This window comes from Sus scrofa, chromosome 14 (assembly GCF_000003025.6).
Source record: "Sus scrofa isolate TJ Tabasco breed Duroc chromosome 14, Sscrofa11.1, whole genome shotgun sequence".
NCBI lineage: Eukaryota > Metazoa > Chordata > Mammalia > Artiodactyla > Suidae > Sus > Sus scrofa.
Window position 1 is genome coordinate 105,442,574 of NC_010456.5, and position 18,142 is coordinate 105,460,715.

Below are 18,142 nucleotides of genomic sequence, written 5' to 3' on the forward strand. Positions count from 1 at the left end.
TGTGCAGCCACCAGCACCACCTGTCTCAGGAACTTTTTCATCATGCCAAGCTGACACTCTGTTCCTATATACCGATAACTCCTGCAACTTTTTAAAAAGCCTTGATAGATCGTGAGTAATGAGGACATGAATGCCATTTTCCAAAAGCCTCTCTGCCTGATGGGTTAGTCCCCACAGTGTTTCTCTCAGTGTGGTCGGAAGACCGCTGGCCCCCAGAATTGCCTGGTATGGGGAGGAGGAGGACATGCCTGTTAAAATGCAGATCTCCTCCTTCTTCCTGAACCAGAATCTCTTTCTCTTGACTAGCACCCAAGCAAGTGTGTTTTTACTAAGTCTCTCGCGTGATTCTGATGCTGATGAGAATCACTGTTTTCAGCCTCACGGGAAGAACAGGTGAGGAGGAATATTAGCCAGGGCAGAAAAACATTCCTCTGGGGGAAGAAGCTGCATGGATTTGAATATCTGCTTCAGCAGCCACTAGCTTAATGACTCTGGGCAATTTGCTTAATCTCTAACCTCAGTACCTCAGTTTTCTTATCTCTGAATTGGACATTGTGTTTATAACATGTACCTCCCCGAAGTTGCTGTGAAGACTAAGATTATACACGTGGCGCTCTCAGATTGGTGCTCTGTGTGGAAGATCTGAGGTCTTGATGTGGCATGGAGTGGTGAAGTGACCCAGGTAGTTATGTTTTCTTAAGGAGTTATGGCTAAAGCGAATCAAACTTTACTATTTCAAAAGTGCTTTCTCTTTAGCTGTGCTCCTACTGCAGGAAGGCAACTGAGAATATCATTCAGGATACGAAGAAAAAAAAATGTGTATGGCCTGCAGCAATTGAGAGGGTAGAATGTTTTTCCTGGCAGGTATTTTCAGGAGTTCCCACTGTGGTGCAAGGGGATGGGCAACATCTCTGCGGTGTCAGGACTGCACGTTCAATCCCCAGCCTGGCACAGTGGGCTAAAGGATCTGGCATTGCTGCCGCTGTGACATAGGTCGCAACTGTGGCTGGGGTCTGATTCCTGGCCTGGGAACTCCATGTGCCAAGGGGTGGCCGAAAAAGAAGACAAAAAAAAGGATCTTTTCAGTGATGGATTGATGTGGAGAACTTCCTGAGAGGAATGGTTAGGTGGTTAGTAGGGATGCGTGTAGTGTGTAGCTGTGGGAAATAATATGGAAAATGAGACTCTGATGCCTGTACCAGATGCTCATTCCCCCCCCCCCCCGCTAGGGAACAAGGGATGTTAGGAATGGATGGATGATTCTAGAAGGTTGGTGCAGCAATAGTTTGAGAATGAGGCTCGTGGTCACTGTTCAGAAAAGTTCCTGAAGAGAATGTAACTCTGTGGAAAGGAAGCTACATAGGGAGTCTTGGAAGTGATAAGAACCCAGAAGAGGGTGAATAAGTAGGTTCAGGAACAGGAGACCAGATCAAATTGGTCAAATTTGCAGTGGATGTCAAATTGGTAGATTGGAGAGGCCAACTTTGTCAGATCATCTCAGACCTGGCTCTGTTTGGCTTAGTTTAAAAGCATAAAATATCTCTTAAACATGGTAAATATCCCTTTGATAAGTTTCAGTTCAATCCAGTGGTTTTATGGACCATCTGTACTCAGTACCTCGCATAGGATCTGGCACATAGTAGGTGTTCAGAAAATATTTGTTGACTAAGTGAATGAATGAATCACACTTTTTGGTTGACCAGCCCTTGGTAGAAAGATCGAGCAATCTGGAAGTTGTTGTATTCCAAGAATAGGGCAGTGTTTACAAATATATCAAACAGGTGAGGTGATGCATGATTTCAGTGAAGCACAGCCTATGATTTTCCGTGATTTTCTCCTTTTTGCAATTAGATTTGGAACGTTGGAAAAGAGATGGCTGTTTATATAGATTTCATTATGTCCCAAAGTTATTCTTTTAGACAATATAATATTAAATGAGAAACAGAATCAAAATAGTATAAACAGTATAATTTCAGTTCCATAAAAGATCTATGTTCATGGGGGAAAAAACTGAAAAGAAGTTATTACAGAATTAGGACTTACCTAATGATCTTATCTTTTCTACCTCATACTTATTAGACTTTCCAAATTTTCTGCAATAAATGTGTATTACCTTTATAATCAGAAGGATATAATGTGTTATTTGTTAAACAGTATGGAATGTTGCACAACGTTCTTGTCAAAACTTGCCATTTTAAAAAAATCTGTGGCATTCATCATAAAAATCACAACTGATGTTTTAAATAGTGACATATGATAACAAAAATGAACTCCACCTTACCAAGTATAGTATTACCTGTGACACAGTTGATCTGCTGAGGACCCCATACCATCCAGATGTGAGATTGGCCGTATCACGGCTCCTTGCCCCCACCTGCACGTCCCTTGGCCTCCTTGGGTATCCCCTATCCCCACCCTTGTCAAAGGCTCAGGAATGGCCGGAGGGCTGGTAGTACAGGTCAGAGCAGCCCTGCTTGCTTCAGATTGTGGACTCAGCAAACATGTCTGTAATTTGGGTTACACTGCCCTGAAAAATAATAGAAGTGCCAAGGTATCGGCCTATAGATTAAACAAATTTAAAAAACAACAGCAGGAGTTCCCATGGTGGCACAGCAGAAACAAATCCAACTAGGAACCATGAGGTTGCAGGTTCTATCCCTGGTCTCGCTCAGTGGGTTAAGGATCTGGCCTTGAGCTGTAGTATAGGTCGCAGATGTGGCTCGGATATGGCGTGGCTGTGGCTGTAGCATAGGCTGGTGGCTACAGCTCCGATTAGACCCCTAACCTGGGAACCTCCATAGGCCAGGGGTGCGGCCCAAAAAAGGACAAAAAGACCAAAAAAAAAAACCACAACAGTAGCATAACTCTGAAAACTTGTTTGTTTCATCTTTTTTTTTTTTTTTTTTTTTTTTTTCCCTCAATCAGGTAAAAGTATGAGTAATGTTGCTTCTCCCTTTTGGATGATGACTTTTCAGTGGTAGGTCAGAGGCAGAGCTAAAGTGAACTTTGAGTTTTAATGAGGTGTTCTATTTGCATTTTTAACTCTGCTGAAAACAAGCACTGTTAGAATGATATCAACTATTTGAGTCAGTTGTTGGCTTGGGCCTCCACCCAGAACTTGCTATCATTGGTGGGAATCCATGAGGAACAGGAATAATTTTGAAGCTTGTTGACTAGAGGACCTCTGAAAACCGTTATCGATGCTGGTGGTAATATAATGTAAATATAAAAATGAAAATAGCCATCTTAGTCATTAAGTGTATGATTTAAAATGCTTTCCATCTGCTGGGGTTTTGTGAGAAAACCTCTATGAAGCTGGAGACTTATTTAGTCTGGAAAATGTTTCACTTGGTGTGGTGATGAAATGTAGGCTAGGTATCAAATGCAGGGCACCCAGCAAGGAGGCAGAGCAGGAAGCACAGCCATGAAGAGAAGAGTCAGCAGGAGCGGAATTGTATCTTATTTTGATTGAATCAGGATTGTCTTACTGAGGGGCTGTAATATGAGAATGTGTTAGGGTAGTAGAGGGGTTCTGTTATGTTTATCTCCTTCGGAGTGAGTTAGTTTTCATCACATGTATTTTTAATTCGTTGGAAAGGCAATTACATTAATTGAATGACTTGTAGAATACCAGTTTGGGAAAAAAAAAAACAAAACCGTTTAGTGAAGGGGTATGTTGATGTTGCCTAATTGCCAATTAGATAAAAATTGTTTGTAACATGAGCTCTAGGTATCCCAACTAAATGGTGGCATTTGGCTGCTTGGAGAGGTCTGTTGTATTTTTGATGCATTGGATGGGTAATACAGGGCCTTCAAAGAATCAGCTCTGGGAAGCATCCACTTTTTGCCTCCTCTTCATTGCATGACTCCCTAAAATGTGTTGTGTTGACCTGGTATGAGAACTTTCCAACCCCTGTCTAGGATGGTTTCTGCTGCAATTAGCCTTAGTGAGGCCAGAGTAGCCCCATGTGCCAGCCAACCCACGGCCTTCCATCCTATCTCCAAGACAAGACTCCCTCTCCCTCTCTCCTTCCCAGGGCAGAGTCCTCTTTTAAAGACTATGATATTCTGTAGAAACTCTTCACACATGGCTTCAGTTCTTGCTGATTTCTGCCATCTCTATTTTCATTTTTGATCTGTTGCACAGTTAGTCCACACTATTGACTGATTTGCCCACTTTTTAGCTGGCTGTATTATACGCTTCAGTATTTTATGATAATAACTCATATCCTAAGTTTCTCCTTTATAGCTCCGTAGTAACAAATGATTTCCTTGTAGGGGGAGATTGTGCCTTTCACTTCCTGTGAAGTCATGTGCTTACACATGTGCTGAGCACCCAGTAAATTTGTACAACTTAAAAATCATTTAGTTGCATGCACTTGATGAGATAAGGAAAATCATCACGTACTGACATACAAATAATATTCTACACAAAGCAGTAAGTGAGCACATATTTATTGAGTCTCCATTATTATTATTTTTTTCTTGCTATTTAGGGCTGCACTTGCCGCATATGGAAGTTCCCAGGCTAGGGGTAAAATCAGAACTGCAGCTGCCAGGCTACACCAAAGCCACAGCAACACCAGATCCGAACTGCATCTGTGACCTACACCACAGCTCATGGCAATGCTATGATCCTTAACCCACTGAGCGAGGCCAGGGATCGAACCTATGTCCTCATGTGGGTTCGTTAACCACTGGGCCATGACAGGAACTCCATGAGCCTCTATTATTATAGTCCTGGGAAGTGATTTAAAAGAAATACACATGGTCCTATATTAAGAAGTTATATGTGAAGATTCTGGAGAGATTTTTATAGTGCTAAGTATAAAAGGTACTATTTTTGAGGGATTTCTACTTCATAGAATTATTATAAGGGTTACATGGGAAACTATTATTTCACCCCATTTTACAACTATAGAAGCTAAGCCCTACCAAGGTTAAATAGAGCTAGAATCCAGACTCAGATTGAATGTTTCCACTATCCTTGTGCTCTCTCAGCATCATATTGTGCAGTGGAGTAGGTTGTTCAGTGCTCAGAGGTGCCTGACTGAGAGTGGAAGTGGGAATGAAATAATGCATCCTATAGTCCACTTGAAAAGCTGATATGGGGTAAAATATATAGTTGAATGAGATATACCTGTGTAGCCATCATCCCAGTCAAGATAGCATTTCCATCATTCTCAGAAAATGCCTTTATGCCATTTTATAGTCTTTCCACTTCTTCCTGCCCCGCCCCCAGCCCAGCAACAAATGATCTGCTTCTCCTGCATATCATAATTTTGCATGTTTTATAATAGCACTGTTCTATACAACTTTGTGCCTTGATGGAAATATTCTATCTGTGCTATCTAATACAGTTCCCACCAGCCATGTGTGACACTTGACATGTAGATAATAGAGCTGAGGAACTGAAATTTTAATTCTACTTGATTTAAATTGTTTTTACTTATACTTAAATAGTTACATACGGCTAGTGGCTACTATATTGAACAGCAGTGGTCTAGAAGTCCAAATAGATGAAATCAGTCACTGTCTGGCTTCTTTCATACAACCTAATGCTTTGGGGATTCATGTTTTGAATCCCAAATTATTGAGATTATGTTTGTTAAATCCTCACAAGATCATTTCTTCAAAGAAATTACTGAGCACCGTTCTATAGTATGAAGAGACCTCAGATTGTTTATCTATTAATAGACAAATAGTTTGTGGCTATTATAAATAAAGCTTCTGTAAACATTTGCATATAAGTCTGTGAATGTATGCTTTTATTTTTCTTCTATGAGTGGAATATGGGTGTCATATGGTAAATGTATATTTAACTTTATAAAAACACCAAACCATTTTCCAAAATGATTGTACCATTTTACATTCCCATTTTACATTCCAGTTGCTTCGTATTCTTACCAACTTTGGCATGGCCAGTTAGTTTAATTTCAGCCATTCTAATGGGCATAACGTGTTATCTCATTGGGATTTTAGTTGGTATTTCCCTGATGACTAATGATGTTGAACATCTTTTCACGTGTTTGTACTTCTTCTTTTGAAAAGAGCTTATTCAAAATTTTGTCCACTTTTAAAACTTGGCTTGTCTTCTTATTGAGTTGTAGGAGTTCTTTATGTATTCTGGATACAGATCCCCTGCTAGATATTTATATTAAAAAGTGTTTTCTACTATGCTATGACTCGCCTTTTGAAGAACAGATGTTGTTAATTGTGGTACAGTTCACTTTATCAATTGCTTTTCTTTCGTGGTTGTGTTTTTATGTTCAGTTTAAGAAATTTCTGCTTACTCCAGTAGTTGTAAAGATTTTCTCCTATGTTTTCTTTTAGAAGCTTTATAATTTTAACATTTACATTTAGGACTGTGATCCACTGAGTTAATAACTTTTGTATGTGATATGAAGAAGGGATCAAAGTTGATTTTTTTCCATACAGAAATGATGTTGATCTGTCACAATTTGTTAATAGACTGTTCACTTGATTATTATCTGGTTGTGTGTCTGTTCAAGTCTTTTTCCCATTTAAAAAATTGTGTCTTATGCTTATTATTGAGTTATAAGAGGTTTAAATTATATATTCTGGATATTAGAATTTATTTTCAGGTAAAGTATTGTGGCTATTTTCTCCCAATCTATAGCTTGCTTATTTGTTTCTTAATGGCATTTTTTTTTGAAAAGTGGAAGTTTTCAATTTTGATTAAGTTTGTTTTACCTTATTTTTCTTGTATGGTTAGTGCTTTTTGCATTCTAAGAAAAAATTTTTTATCCAAAGATCATAAAGCTTTCTACTACAACTTCTATAGAACTTTTAAAGATTTCTTCTAAGTGTTTTATAGTTATAGCTTTTATATTTACTTGTGTAATACATTTTGAATTACTTATTGTGTGCGGTATGATTTAGGGGTTGATGTTCATTACTTTTCTAGTTGAATCCAGCACCATTTATTGATTATCCTTTCCCCATTGAACTACCTTTACATAAAACTTGTTGGAAAGCCAATGGACTAAATGTGTTGTTCTATTTTTAGACTCTACTCCATTGATCTACATTTCTTTTTTTTAATTTTTTTTAATTTTTTTTTTATTTTCCCACTGTACAGCAAGGGGGTCAGGTTATCCTTAGATGTATACATTGCAGTTACAGTTTTTTCCCACACCCTTTCTTCTGTTGCGACATGAGTATCTAGACATAGTTCTCAATGCTATTCAGCAGGATCTCCTTGTAAATCTATTCTAGGTTGTGTCTGATAAGCCCAAGCTCCCGATCCCTCCCACTCCCTCCCCCTCCCATCAGGCAACCACAAGTCTCTTCTCCAAGTCCATGATTTTCTTTTCTGAGGAGATGTTCATTTGTGCTGGATATTAGATTCCAGTTATAAGTGATATCATATGGTATTTGTCTTTGTCTTTCTGGCTCATTTCACTCAGGATGAGATTCTCTAGTTCCATCCATGTTGCTGCAAATGGCATTATGTCATCCTTTTTTATGGCTGAGTAGTATTCCATTGTGTATATATACCACCTCTCCCGAATCCAATCATCTGTCGATGGACATTTAGGTTGTTTCCATGTCCTGGCTATTGTGAATAGTGCTGCTATGAACATGCGGGTGCATGTGTCTCTTTTGAGTAGAGCTTTGTCCGGATAGATGCCCAAGAGTGGGATTGCAGGGTCATATGGAAGTTCTATGTATAGATTTCTAAGGTATCTCCAAACTGTTCTCCATAGTGGCTGTACCAGTTTACATTCCCACCAACAGTGCAGGAGGGTTCCCTTTTCTCCACAGCCCCTCCAGCACTTGTTATTTGTGGACTTATTAAAGAGGGCCATTCTGACTGGTGTGAGGTGGTATCTCATGGTAGTTTTGACATTTCTATCCTTATGTTGATAACACACCATCAAGAGTACCATAGCTTTGAGATAGATAGATTATTTAAGTCCTCCAATTTGTTCTCCCTTTGTTGCTTTGGTTACTCTAGGTTTTTTACATTTTTCATGAATTTGTAAAATTCTTTTCAATACTTGAAAATCAATCAATATAGTTTATGAGTTAACTTATTAGGGGAGAAAATGATGCAGTTACCTCAATAAATGCAGAAAAATCATCAGACAAAACTCATTTGTGATTAAAATATTGCCACAAACTATGAATAAAAGGAAACATGACTTATATAACTTTAATACTTATATAGAGATGTGTGTATACACATGCATACATATATTCATACATATTGGGGGGGCACTATAGTGGCTAGGTACATCATGTGTTTGGATTAATAAACCTCGATATGGTTAGCATGTTATTCCTCTCCAAAATGACATAGTGATTAAGATGAATCCCAAATAAAGTCCCTGCAGGATTTTTTACAGATTTTTTTTAAAAAATTAAAACATAGTTGATTTACAGTGTTGTGCCTGTTCCTACTGTACAGCATAGTGACCCTGTCATATGCATACATTCTTTTTCTCATATTAACTTCCATCTTCTATTCTCTAGAGATTGGATATAGTTCCTTGTGCTATATAGTGTGATTTTTTTTAAAAGAAATTGATGATATTCTTGAGGATTAGGGTCAGATTTGGATTTACTACACTAAACAATGTGGCACTCTGTTCCTTCCCAAGTGATATGGGTGAAAGGAGTCATGTCATAAGAATAGTGTTTGGGGAAGATTTTTCAGAAAACTGTATGGGATGGATTGAAAGAGGAGAAGGTTAGAGCTTGGAAGGCTGGAAGCTCAGGGAGGACTGCAGAGGGGAGATGCTGTTTAACCTGGGTGATGGAGTCTTAGTAGAGTTAGAAGACAATGGGAAGGGGACTGCAAGAGGTAGTAAGTTCTAGGCCGGTTCCATAAAAGTCAAATGCCTTTTGAGTCCAAGATATATGCCTAGGTATATGCCAGGAATGTGGGGTGCAGGGTCTCTATAAAACTCCTTGCGTTTGAAGATACAAGATCTTTGTTCTTCAGAAGCTCTCAATCCACTCAGGGGTCTTACACTATCAATAGCAGCAGTGCAGTGAGTGGTGACATGCTATGGTGGTAAAATGTAGGAAGAACTACAGGAAACACAGATGTGAGCAATTAATGCTGAAAGGTGTGCATCAGGGAGGACTGCAGAGGGGAGATGCTGTTTAACCTGGGTGATGGAGTCTTAGTAGAGTTAGAAGACAATGGGAAGGGGACTGCAAGAGGTAGTAAGTTCTAGGCCGGTTCCATAAATGGCAAAAAGACCAGTGCGACAGGATGTCTTTTCCTTGGGGGTATTGATTAGAGGTGAAGTTGGAAAAAATCAACTGGAACTAAACTATGGAGGATCTGATGTCATCTTCTACTGCCTGCTCTCCTTCCTTCTCATTGAATCAAAAATATGAATCATTGTGTGAATGCATCCTGTGCATGTCAGCACCTTAATCCTGCTCACCTCCACTCTTGGCTTAAAATTACATTCTGCTAATGTCTATATCCTCATATTTCTGGAAGAGCAATAGGGAGAGAAGGGGTGATTGGCAGGCTGATTAGAGACTATGTTTGCAGTGAGGATTTCCTTTCCTTGTGAGTTTTACAATCGAGAATTAACCTGTTTGAATAAATTTTTTGAGATCCTCCAAAGTACTGTACTGGCAGCCTTATCAAGGTATAGTTCAAAAATATTTACTCATCAGGCAATTCCTGATATCTCATATACACAGAGTATAAAGATTAAGGTATCACTAGATTTTCTGGGTCACAAGTCTAGCATCAGACTCTAAAACTTTTCTGATAAAGAGAGTAGAAGTCACAAAGGGTTAATTAAGTCTTTGGGGTCTGGGAAAAGGAACTAGATTGGTACACCAGTGTCTTTTGGGAATTTAAAAAATTTTTTTCTTTGTGAGTTATGCAATTTCCATCATAATAGTTCAGAGAAAAAAGGTCGGGAGGGAGTGGAACATTCAGTGGAGGAGAAAAAGTGAAGACTGACTCGTATCATGTAGACTGTTTGGTGTGGGTATGTGCATACAATCGTGTACTCCATGTGCCTGTGGTAGGCAGAAAGGGAGGAAAGGGTTGTGCAGACTAAATATTTTCTTTAATCTCTTTGCAGAGTGGACTTTAGAGAGAAGAGCATGCATAAGAAAATAACTGGCATGTTATTTGTCATATCCATGATACTCGAAGGGATGCTATGAAATCCTTTAAGTTAATAGGCAAATAGAACTATTAAATTCTGTTACCAGCTTTGACAGTTACCCTCGTATTTCTTTTCCATGAGGGTGTATCACTGAGAAATTTTCACTTTCTTTGATTAGATGACGTGTTTTCCTACGAGCTTCAGTTGAATTCATGCTTGTGCATTGTGTTTTCTTCATATTTCTTCATACTGTTCCTTCTATCCAAATATGGATAAAAATAATTGCTACCTCTTTGTAAAGTTCCAGTTTAAATCTCCCTCAGTCAGAGCTTTACTGATATTCTGATCCATGGCCATCTTGCCTTCTGAACTCTGTGGAACATAACAAGGGCTTAATAAATCATTGACAATTGTCTGATTAGTTTTTGTTGTTGTTAAGCCCCACCTCCTTCCAATATCTACAGTTGGAAAAGTCAATATGCTTGTATTTAGTATTTTTTTAATTTTATTATTCTTTATGATGCAAAAGATTCCACCTGGTTAAAGAACATAATGTTGGAAACATAGTAGGAATTAGAGAGTGTAACTTTCCCTCCAATGCAGGAATTTTCTATATAGCTTCCTTGTTATATCACATCTCTGTACTCTTAGATACTCTGAGCCTCATCCATAAAATGAGGATGACAATAGTCCTAAACTTTTTAGGAAAAGATTTGGATGCCAGTGACAAAGAACCTAAAATTGTGGTAACTTAAGATAGAATTTTGTTTTTCTTTCCCCAGGAAACAGGCACAGAGGCTTCTATCTTGGTTCTCTGCTGTGCGAGGCATCTTTTCTCATGTTCTCCTCTCAGTCCAGTATGGCTGCTTCAGCTCCAGCCATCATGCCTTCCCTGCAGCCAGCAAAAAGGAGAAGGAGGGAGAAGAGAAAGCATACCCTCTCCCTTCAAGGACACTTTCCATATGTAGCAAACCATTCTGCTTATATCTAATTACTACACATTTGTAGTCTCATTGCTACATCTAGCTGTTAAGGAGGCTGATAAGGGGATGGCCATTTGCTTGGCTAAAATCCAGATGTTCTATTATTGAGGAAAATGAGATTGAGGGGGACAATTAGCAGTTTCTGCCATCCTGTTAATTTTATCATGAAGATGAAGTGAGAAAACATGTACACTGTGCTTAGAACATATCTGAAACACAGTACGTTCTCAACGAGTATTAGCCATTGTTTTTATAATTAAACATTCTAGGCAATCATTCATTCCCTCTATTATTACCTACTTTGCTGAACACTAGGCCTCTCTATTTAAATCCCTCTACAACCATCAGGAGAAGACTGGCATCCAAGATAGCTTGTCCTTTGTAGAAAAACTCTAAAAGTTAGGGAATTATTGGAGTTCCTGCAATGGCATGGTGGGTTAATGATCCAGCTTGTCTTGTGGAGGCACTGGTTTGATCCCCTGCCTGGTGCCAGTCAAGGATTCAGCATTGCTGCTGCTGTGGTGTAGGTCACAGCTCCAGCTTGGAATCGAGCCCTGGCCTGGAAACTTCCATATGCTGCAGGGGCAGCCAAGAAAGAAAATAAATAAATGTATGTATGTATGTATGTTAAGGAATTATTTATCAGACTAAGCCAAAGCATGTTTACCCAGTAATTTATTTGTCTTGGCCCTGATCTCACCTTTTGAAACTATAAAACAAGCCTGTTGCCTCATCTCAGTTTCTTCAAATATATGAAGATGGCTAATAAGCCTCCCACTTAGTTTTCTGGCTCTAAACAGGCATTATTTTAACTCATTTATTTAGCGAGTGGTTTGGCAAACTTTTTCTCTAAAGGGCTAGACAGTAAGTATTTCTGACTTTGAGATCACATAGTCTCCATCACAATTTCTCAACTCTACCATTATAACATGAAAGCAGCCATGGGCAGTACAGAAACAAATGGTCGTGACTGTGTTCCTGTAAACATTTTTTTACAAAAAAGATAGCAGACCAGATTTTGGCCTCATGTGTAGTTTGCCAGCCCCCTGATTTAGCCTGTGGAAACTTATCAACAGATTGTTTGTGACTGATATTCCCCTACCCTGAGGCTGAAAACCCCAAAATGATTAAAATATTTGCTTCAAGTGCCAGGCACCAATGTCTTACTATTTCTCTCTAGACGAGTCCACATTTGCTCTTCTCTGAAAAGTTCACCCCTCTTCTTTTCTAGCTAACTCTCCTTGTCTTTCAGACCTCAGCTATGGTCATCATCTTCTCCAGGAGACCCTCCCTGCAATCACCCCCACCAGTCTCCATCATCAGATTTAGATGCTTTTCCTCTGTGTTAACCTGGATCATCTCCTTGTTTCCACTATACCTTAACTGATGATGTGTTAGCTTTTAAGGAAATCAAGGGCAGATCCCTGTCTCATTTAATTTTGTACTCAAAAAAAGATTAGTCAGATTAAGGAATGACCTGAGATGGAGCTAGATCAGTGCTCCAGGCAGTCAGCTCCCTGTGATGTTGCTCAGACCTGGTTAACCTAGAGGCAAAGCAGAAACCTCAGCCTTCCAGAGACAGATACAAATAAGAGAGGATTCTCCCAGAGGCCATAAATCTCTGTCACTAGGGTACATCAGAAATCCAAACTTGTGAGGTTTCACACTAGATAGCAAAGAAAGCAGCAGAACTATGGTGAAGAGCAGAGATTGGATTGGATTGGAATCCTGACTTCACCATTTTACAGCTGTGTGATCTTTGGCAAGTAACTTAGCTTTTCTATGCTTGGTTTTTAATCTGTCAAATGTGGGTAATGATAGAACTTACCTGTATTAGTCATCTGTTGCTGTGCAACAAATGATTTGCAAAACCTAGTGCCTCAATATTAGTGAGCATGTATTATCTCACAGTTTCTATGGGTCAGGAATTTGGCAAGGGCTCAGCTGGGTGCTTCTGTCTCAGGGTGGCTTCTGAGGTTACAGTCAAGATGTTGACTGAGGCCACTGTCGTGTGGAGCCTTGACTGAGCTTGGGGGAGCACTTTCCAAGATGGTTCCCTCAAGTAGCTGTTGTCAGGAGGCTTCAGTTCCTGCCACAGGGAACTCTCTTCATGACATGGTAGCTGATTTTCTCCCAGAGAAAGCAAGAGAGGAATAGCAGACAAGAAATCTGAATGGTTTTTATGACCTATTCTCAGAATATGTTACTTCCACCACATTCTCTAAGTACAGCCCACATTCAAGGAGAGGGTAGTTAGGCTCTAACTTTTTTTTTGGCTATGCCCAAGCTACGGCAATGACAATGCCAAATCCTTAACTGGTACGCCACCAGGGAACTCCAAGTCTCTACCTTTTGAAGGGAGGAATACCAAAGAATTTGTGGATAAATTTTAAAACCATCACACTATCTTTAGGGTTGAGTGAGAATTACATGAGGTAATAATTGCAAAGTGCTTAGAGTAGGACTTAAGCAGCACCTCCCTTGAATTACCTTCCTCATGGATGAGAAAAGACAAATGAACTGTCCATCTGAAGGCTTTGGCCTGAAAAATTACTCAAAAAAAATAGTGCAAAGATACTGAAACACGTTAGTGCCGTAAACCATCACAGTTACCAAGTATAGTTCCTGACATGAAAAGTTGTTCAATTTTGAATTTTCAAAAGTGGGTATGAAAACAGCATGTACAGTATTATCTGCCATTTGTGTAATTATATACTTATATCTCTGTATGTTACTACATAGAGAACATTCTGGAAGGAGAGTCCTCATAGTATTCATGTGGTTATCTCTGGGTGGTGGAATTTGTGTTAAGGTAAAAAAAAATTGTGTGTTTTTCTGCATTGTTTGAATTGTTTTACACTGAGCATATGTCTATGAAAATAAGAGAGGCATTTTCCAAGGAAAAGAAAAAATAAACCAAATTGGAAGGAAGACACTAAAGGTAGAAGGGGTTAAGAGGTTGAACCAGGACATTGATGCTCTGGGTGGGCTGGATTGTTCCCTGTGAAGTATCTGATGGAGAGAGTGTCCTTGGATCCTTCAGGGTAGTTGTGAGGATCTGCATGTGCTGGGAACAGGATAGTTGTGAAAGTTTGTGACTGTGCTTGCTTGAGGGGGCATATATGTAAGAGAAGGGAAAAGTGGAAAAGGGGGAAGCAAAGAGAAGAGGGGACATCTGTATGGCAAAGAACAAAGATAAGTGAATCTGGTGTTGACAGAAGAGACTGAATGCTCATCATTTGCCTTTGGAAGAACAGCTTTACCTAAAGGAACTGGTGATGAGGCTAAGTGCCAGAGTGCCTTGTATGTCCTTTACAACTTGAAACACTGGATTGAAATCTGTTCAGTTCTCTGTCTCTCTCAGTAGACTCACAAGCTGATCCTGGCCATCTAGCTTGTTACACAGTTCCCACCATAGAGCAGGGTTCAGTAATTTGGAGAATAAAATAGGCTAGATTATTTTTTAACATAATGCCTTTCACAAATCAAAAATATTTATGTCTGCATACATTCAACTGAATAATTTATTCAAATAAAATAGGGAATTAAAATGTATATATTTTACGGGGGAAAAGTTGGAAACACTGCCCAAAGATACTTTTTGAAAATTTTAAATCTACCATTTGTCTCCCATCTGTCACATCTGTTCTTTGTTCATCCTTTCCTTTATTCTGCCTTTTTTATTATTTGAAAAATGTTTAAAGATTGTAATATTTGGACTTCCTGTATTTTTTCTTAAAGTATTTGCATTGGGGCTTTACTATACATTTTTAGCTTATAACAGCCTATCTTTAAGTAATTTTATTCCAGTTCATGTAGAAAAAAACCTTATAACAATATACTTTTAATTTCCCCCCTCTCAACACTTGTGCTATTATTATTATTATTATTATTATTAGTTTGTCATTTTTTGCTATTTCCTGGGCCGCTCCCATGGCATATGGAGCTTCCCAGGCTAGGGGTCCAATTGGAGCTGTAGCCACCGGCCTACGCCAGAGCCACAGCAACGCTGGATCCGAGCCGCATCTGCAACCTACGCTACAGCTCACGGCAATGCTGGATCATTAACCCACTGAGCAAGGGCAGGGACTGAACCCTCAACCTCATGGTTCCTAGTCGGATTCGTTAACCACTGCGCCACGATGGGAACTCCACTTGTGCTATTATTGTCATGTATTTTATTTCTTCATTTGTTAGTAACTGCACAATATATTGTTATTATTTTTGCCTTAAATGGTCAATTATCTAATGTTCTTTAAAAAGTAAGAAAAAAATTGTTTTTAACCCACATGTTTAACATTTCTCATACTCTTTATTTCTGTGTATAGATCCAGATTTCCATCTGGTATCATTTTCCTTCTGTCTGATGGGCTTTTTTTTTTTTTTAACCATTTCTTATATGTTAAGTTTTCTAGTAATTAATTCTTTTCATCTTTTGCATGTCTAAAGAGTCTTTATTTCATTTTCTTTTTCCAAAGATATTTTTGCTAGGTATAAAATTCTATGTTGGTTGTATATGTTTTTTCAGTACCTTAAAGATTCATTCCATTCTCTTTGAGCTTGCATTATTTCTTATGAGACACCTACTGTCATGCTTATATTTGCTCATCTTGTTTCATGTGTCTTCTTTCTCTCACTTCCTTGGCCCCATTAAACTCTCAACTCCTTCTCTTAAATTAGACCTGCTGTTGAGTTTCACTTGAGTTTCTCCTCCCTCCTTGGTAGCCTAAAAACTCTCAAACTGTAAGCCAGGGAATTTATAGAGCTCACCTTATTTGCTTTATTTTTTTCTTCTTTCAGGGATCACTATTCTTGTTGCCTCTTGTTTGGTATCTGAAAACCATTAATTAATTTTTTTTCTGATCTTATTTTTCAGTTGTTGAAGGCAGGGGGATAAATCTGGTCTCTGTTACTCCATTTTAGTTGGAGACAGAAGTTCTGAAATATTGAACAAGAAAAGTAAATGCCTAAAACAAACTTCTAATTGCAAAACTCCTTGCTTAAAATGGGTTCATTTTTTTGCATTAGCTTAGAATTATGAGTTCATTTTAAAGAATTCACTTAGTGCCACGAACTTTGACATTATCTCTTTTTCTTACAGGAAACATTCAGACTAGATTTTTAAATCATTGTAAGCCAGTGATGGATCAGAAGTTACAGAATGCACTGCCTAATAAAAGTCTTCAAAAGAATTGCTTCAAATAACCAAAGAAAGAAAATTGATCTACCACCTTAAAACCTTGATCTAGAAAAACATTGGACATGGTAGGAAGTAATGACTTGGGAAATTTATTTGGCTCTTAATGTGCCTAAATGAGAGGAATTGTCACTTTGTTTCTCAGAGTACTTGTATATCTGAGATTATTTTAATAATCAGTGATTTTATTAACATCTTGACATGATCACAAGGGAGGAGAAACAAAGCAATAGTTAAAACTTGCTCATTGATCAAGATGACTTCTGAAGAAATGGCAGCTTCTGTTCTCTTACCTGTGACTCAGAGAAAAGTGGTATCTGCTCAGTTGGCTGTAGATGAAAGTAGTGAAAAGGGCACAGACATCAATTTTCCAAAGTCCCTTCCCATCAGGCAGTGTGGAGAGACTTCTCATACCATCTCACAACTGAACACACTTACAGAAGAATCTTCTGGAAGCAACTTGCACACGAATCTCTCAGCAGCAAAGGAGACAATAATGAGTGATGAGAACAGTAATGAAAAGTGCTGGGAGAGAAGCATGCCAGATTCTGTGAAAAACCTTAATATTAACTGCAACAACATATTGAAAAATCATCAGCGTGGCCTTCCTCAGAGCCAGTTTTATGAAACATGCGAGTCTATCACAGAGGAAGACCTGTGTTTAGAAACTGGAATCCCTTCTCCACTGGAAAGAAAGGTGTTCCCTGGAATTCAACTGGAAATGGACAGACCTCCCATGGGCATGGGTCCATTAGGAACTCAATCAGCCATCATAGAGATGGGCCGGGCACACCCTGACAGCAACCCGACAGTGATTCACTTTCGTTATGAAGTGGACAGAAGAATGCCAGACACTTTCTGTCCCCTGTCAGATAACTTGGTCTTGGATGATTGTGGAAACTGTGTACTGCCTGGTGTTGGTGGGGAGCCAAAGAAAAATTACTTGGCGTATACTTGCAAACTGATGGAATTGGCAAATAACTGTGATAATAAGAATAGGCAGCTGCAGTATGATCCTTGTGACCCTTTGAATGACAAATCCTTGTGCTTTGAAGCCTCTTTCCCAAAGGCCAATGTGCTATGTTCAAGGGACAGCTTTTGCAGGGAGGATTTTACTGACAATCCACCTGCCAAGACCTTTCTGAGCCATTTTGAGGACTTCCCTGATAATTGTGAAGATGTAGAAGAAGATTTTCTCAAAAGCAAAAGGGAGCGGTCCACTTGGTTAGTGAGGAGATTTTGTAAAAACGACAGAGAAGTTAAGAAATCGGTGTATACCGGGACCAGGGCCATTGTGAGAACTCTGCCTTCTGGTCACATTGGGCTGGGAGCTTGGAGTTACATTGATCAGAAGAGAAATGGTCTCTCACTGCCTTTCAGGAGAGTCATGGGACGGCTGTCAACAGTGGTGATCAGGCAAGATGGGCGCCAGTGTCTGTCAGAAGCCCACTGGTATCCGGTAAGGGTTAAAGTTTCTTTTCATCGATTCTTAAAAGCTGATCTTTTAAAAACAAAATTTCTGTCGTGTCCATTCACAATATATTATAGTTCTGTCAAATTATGATTCTTAGAGGAAGCATTTGTAGTTATTAGAAACTAGTAGACCTAACACTGAAATTGATAGCTGACAGGATGAACTTTGCAACAGTGTAAATAACAAAATACATATATAGACATGTCATCAGGAGTGGAGAAATTAAGGAGATTCCTACTGTACATAGGATTACAAAACAGAGACTCGAGATTGGGAACATAGCTCCTTTAACTGGTTATCTAGTTGTGTCCTTGGGAGATACACACTTCTATTCTTTTCTACCACATAGCTCATCATTGCTTTTAGGTAGCAAAGC

The 18,142-nt window shown here is 39.0% G+C and overlaps 1 protein-coding gene across 5 annotated transcripts in view; it reads left to right on the plus strand.

Annotated features, from left to right (window-relative positions):
* PLCE1 (phospholipase C epsilon 1) overlaps positions 1-18,142 on the plus strand; it is a 342,109-nt gene that overhangs the window by 19,946 nt on the left and 304,021 nt on the right. For all 5 annotated transcript variants that reach the window (XM_021074005.1, XM_021074008.1, XM_021074007.1 and 2 more), the window contains one exon: positions 16,197-17,751. In XM_021074005.1, the coding sequence (XP_020929664.1) occupies positions 16,549-17,751 (1,203 nt within the window). In that variant the 5' untranslated portion in view covers positions 16,197-16,548. The remainder of the gene's footprint in view (positions 1-16,196; positions 17,752-18,142) is intronic.